This window comes from Wolffia australiana, chromosome 10, assembly GCF_029677425.1.
Source record: "Wolffia australiana isolate 7733 chromosome 10, ASM2967742v1".
Taxonomy (NCBI): Eukaryota; Viridiplantae; Streptophyta; class Magnoliopsida; order Alismatales; family Araceae; genus Wolffia; species Wolffia australiana.
The window spans coordinates 9,610,330-9,615,317 of NC_135844.1; the positions used below are offsets into that span (position 1 = coordinate 9,610,330).

The following is a 4,988-nucleotide window of genomic DNA, read 5'->3' on the forward strand; positions in this document are numbered from 1 at the left end:
AGAAAGAAGGCCCAAAGCAAGATAGTTGGCTCTAGTCTAAAGACCCACTAAAAAGCTCCACTAAGCCCACTATGAGAGGCATGTTGGGCCAAAGAAAGGAGGGCAAGGGGAAGTTCCAGTCATGATTATTTATGAACATTTCAGGGGCTTGGATGCTGATTGGAGGACAACCTTGGACGTGGATCCAAGCCAGAGAAGAAGATCCAGCCATTCAATCCATAAAACATCCAAGGGTGGAGACTAAAAGATAGCACCTTTAATGCTAATTAAGCAAAGAAGTCTTGAACGTCCATGAGGTATTTCAAAGGTCTCAATGCTGATTGGAGGACCATAATGGATGTGGATCATAACCCTGAAAAGAAGATCTGGCCATCCATTGTATTAAAAATCCAATGGCTCTCATTTTCTCTCTCTCCCTATATAAACCCCTTCACCCTAATGTAATATTCATCTTATGATTCAATCCAAAGTAATGTTTGGTGGCCTAAGTGCAATTGAGTCATAGATCCATTCACCTCAGTGAGTACCAGGCTGACCAGGAAGCATGCAGGGCCTAATAAATGGGTGGAAAGGAGAAGAAGAAGTCCCTTGGGCCTTGGAGGGTGTGACAAAGAGGTTACCTTCTTATTTCTCCTTTTTCACTCTTTTCTGTATCTTTTGTCTTTTGATTACTCTTGGATCAGCTAGCCAATATCCAGACGGTTCCAATGCATCCCACCACACTCTAAAATTTATTCTAGAACTCATTCTAGAGTGAATTTAGTGCAGTCTATTTTTTTTGTCTCCTCCACCAAGCCACTTTCCCCATTTGGCATCCGGACTTAGCTAGATTTTGACTAAGTCTAGAACGCCAGACTGTTTCATTTCATAGTTTTTTTGGCTCTAAAATACTCCTAAAAAATACCAAAAAATTATTTTCTGCCTTCCAATATTATTATAATATTATAATAACATTTTAACTTTATTTGTTTTTTATTTTTATTTAATTAGTTATTTATCTTCATATGTAGTAAACCTACTTCAAAAATTATTAAAAAATATATAACTAAAGCACAAATTCTTAAGGAAAAACCCTTGCTCCCTGTGGATGACCTTACTCTCCCTACGCTAGTAAGGTTATTATAATTTTTTGTTGTTTTAATTCGGATAAACCAACGACACTAATTAGTGAAGTTAGCTCATCACTTATTACCCCCAAAATCTAAATTATCACATAGCCGACAGAGCTCTTCTTCAGAGATCCACAAATCATCTGTCGGTGGTCGACCTTCCCATGGAACTAGGAACCGTCGTCGGGCTCCGCCTTTCCCTACAGTGTCAATGATTTCCTCTTGTACTTCCTCTATACGCTCATGCCTTAAGGGGGCAAAAACTAGGGGTCCTAGGCTGGCACCCTCGCTCACATGATCAGAACCCGTAAGGTCAGAATGGGATGGCCTTGAGGGAGATAAAAGAGGAGGCGGGAAATGGTACGGCTCAAGGTCAGACACATTGAAAGTGGGGCTTATCCCCCATTCCTAAGGGATACCAACGACGTAGGCGTTAGCCCCTACTACTCGGGCTATCGGAAAGGGCCCGGCGCTAGGAGCATGGAGCTTCGTAGTGACCCCAGGAGAATATCTCTCAGGCCACAACCTCACCATAACCAGATCACCCTCGATGAAGCTCAAAGGACGCCGTCGTCATCTGCTTGTACTTCTCATTGTTGGATGCAATGCGTGCATGAATGTCAGAATGCAATTTATGAATATGCTCAGCAAATGCAATACCATCATTAGAGAGTCATGCATGCATGTCTAGGGGTGTGAGGTCTAGTTCTCGTCGGGGAATCAGGCCATAGACAATCTCAAACGGAGTGAGTTCAGTAGTGCGGTTCACCGATGAGTTGTAGGCAAACTCGGCTCTTAGGAGTATGTGATTCCAAGAGATGAGGTAATCCCCTACGATAGAATGGAGCAAGTTCCCAAGACTCCGGTTTACCACCTCCGTTTGACCATCGGTATGAGGGTGATACGCCGTCGAGAACTTCAATTTTGTTCCCAATAGGAGCCACAGCGTCTTCCAGAAGTAGACCGTGAATCGAACGTCTCAGTTAGTGACGATACTCAGGGGCAGCCTGTGCAACCCGACGATACCTTCAAAGAACAATGAGGCCACCTTCAAGGCATCCGTCATCTTTAAACATGGCATGAAGTGCGCCATCTTCAAAAATTGATCCATGACAACCATGATAGAATCGTGGCATCGATGGGTCCATGGGAGGCCAAGTAAGAAGTCCATACTAACATCGTCCCATGGTTTCTCAGGTACTGGGAGAGAGGTGTATAGGCCTGTATTTTGCTTCGTCATCTTGGCCCTGGCACAGTCAGGCAACAAGCCACCAAATTTGCGACATCCCTCTTTAGTGAAGGCCAATAGAACTGGTATTCTACGGCCTGGATGGTCTTGTTGCGGCCAAAGTGTCCGCTCAAACCACCTGCGTGGGTCTCCCAGATGAGGAAATCCCGTAGCGAGATGCGTGGTACGCACAACCTCTTCCTATAGAAGAGATATCCGCTCGACATAAGATACTCAAGATGGGCGGAAGTCGGCCCCTCGCGGAGGGCCTCCACAATCTTCCCAAAATTGGGGCACTCTGCATAGTCATCCTTGACCTTTTTGAATCCAAGTGCTCGAGTCTTCATCGTGATGAGAGTAAGCACCGATGACTCTGGGCGTCGGTGTGTGCTCGTCGGCTAAGCGCATCCGCTACAGCGTTATCCTTGCCCTTCTTATGTTGAATTACAAAGACATAGTCCTGCGTGTACTCTATCCAGCAGGCATGTCGATCGCTAACCTTCTTCTGGTCGTGGAGATGTTTCAGAGCATCATGGTCTGAAAATAGTACGAACTCATTCAGGAGGAGATAGTGGCGCCAGCGTTGTAGAGACTGAATGATGGAGTAAAATTCTCAATCATAGTTCAGGTAGCGCCACTGAACATCATTCAGCTTTTGACTGAAATACTCTACGAGATGCCCTTCCTGGCTAAGGACACCTCCTACTCCGACGTGGGAGGCGTCGCAGGTGACTTCGAACACGCGGTTGAAGTTGGGTAGACGCATAACAGGGGCCTGCATCATGAGGAGCTTTAGAATCACAAAAGCCTCCTCAGCAGCGGCGGTCCACTCGTATGGCTCGTGGCCAATAAGATCGGTAATGGGTGTTGCGACTCAGCTGAAGGATGGAACGAACCGTCGGGAGAATGTGGCCAGACCCATGAAACTCCGAATGTCATGGACTATAGCCGGTCAAGGCCATGTAGTGATAGCCTTGACCTACTTGCGGTCGGCGGGTACTCCGTGTGCCGAAACGATAAACCCGAGGAAAGAAACCTCGCTCGTAAAAAAACTGCACTTCTTCGGGTGAGCATAGAGCTTCTCTCTGCGTAATGCAGCACTAACGTCCCTCAAATGATGTAAATGATCCGTCCGAGAACCACTATACATGAGGATATCGTCGAAGTAAATGACGACAAACCTCCCTATGAATAGGCGTAGGACCTCGTTCATGAGTCGCTGAAACGTGCTCGGCGCGTTCGAGAGGCCAAAAGGCATCACATTCACTCAAATAGGCCATCCTTAATCTTAAAGGCTGTCTTCCATTCATCCCCTGGGCGAATGCGGACCTGGTGGTATCCGCTCCGTAGATCTATATTCGAGAAGATCGTGGCACCACCCATCTGGTCAAACAAATCCTGTACTCGGGGAATGGGAAAACAGTACTTTACCATAATCTTGTTGATGGCTCGAGAGTCACAACACATGCGCCATGTACCATCCTTCTTCAGGGCCAAAAATGCTAGGACTCCGCATGTACTAAGGCTCTCACGTATGAGGCCTTTCGCTAGGAGATACTACACCTGGCGGTGTAGCTCCTCGTACTTCTTCTGATCCAACCGGTAGTGCGGCAGATTCAAGAGTAAAGCACCTGGTACGAGGTCGATGGCATGCTGTATGCTGCGCATCGGTGGGAGCTCTTCAGGAAGCTCATCGGGAAACACCTCTTAGAAGTCATCCATGAGCTCAGTCAGCTCAGGGGCATCAATAGGTGGTGTTGTTGTCTCGAATGGAACATCTTGGGTCAGTGCAAAGCAGAAGGGGGACTCGTACCTCTCCTCCTCTAAGTGTCTCTTGAAAATGCACCCATTCATGACTAACGAGGCGGTTGGCTTGATAGCTGACCTGGGGGGCACCTTAGTAGCCAGCGGCTTCGGAGATGGGTGCCAAAGGATACGTCTACCATTGAACACGAGAGCACACGTGTTCGCTCATCCGGCAAGCTGGGCATCGTGGTCGAACAACCAAGGGCGTCTGAGTATGATACTACCAATTTTCATTGGCAAAACATCACATAGGACGGACTCCTCGTACGTGCTCATCTTGAGTGGTACATAAGGCTGATAAGAAACAGATAAGGATACGCCATTAATCCATGAGATTCTGTACAGGCCTGGATGTGGGGTCATCACCAAGCCTAGCTGATGTACTGACTCCTTGAAAACAGCGTTGACGCAACTTCCACTATCCACGATCAGTTTCACCGTCTTGTCTCCAATCCGGATGATAACGTAGAAGATCATGGTGCGCTGAGTAGTGTTAGTGGTGGAGATGGTGTCTGGGGCGACGTAGGGGTCGCGCATGGAGTCCGCGGAGTGGCGGGATTCAGTGGTCACAGTCTGCGGGGTCGTGATGGCGACAGGGAGGGGGCCGATACTGCGGCTGTCCCTAGGGCCCTAGTGCGGGCGGATGGTGTAGCAGGCTGTACAACTAGTGTCAGTGTGGATGTAGGTGCATGCTGTCGTGCCGTCATGGTCGGAGATGCTGGCGGATCGGCAAAACGAACACTGACCAAGGGTAGATCGGGCTGCTCAAGAGTTAGTGGTGTTTTGCTAGGAATGATCTGAATGAAGCACACGAGCGGCTCGCCATTGTCTTCTTCCTCGCATTC

The 4,988-nt window shown here is 47.9% G+C and overlaps 1 protein-coding gene across 1 annotated transcript; it reads right to left on the reverse strand.

The window, feature by feature from the left end:
* Positions 1-2,345: 2,345 nt before the first annotated feature.
* Positions 2,346-2,684, reverse strand: LOC144708268 (uncharacterized). The gene has a single exon (XM_078581519.1). It carries the CDS (start codon positions 2,682-2,684, stop codon positions 2,346-2,348), a length of 339 nt encoding a protein of 112 aa, XP_078437645.1.
* Positions 2,685-4,988: the final 2,304 nt, after the last annotated feature.

What these genes read in the sequence shown, in the direction of transcription:
- LOC144708268 (XM_078581519.1), bottom strand. Translation starts at nt 2,684, where the DNA reads ATGAAGACTCGAGCACTTGGATTCAAAAAGGTCAAGGATGACTATGCA.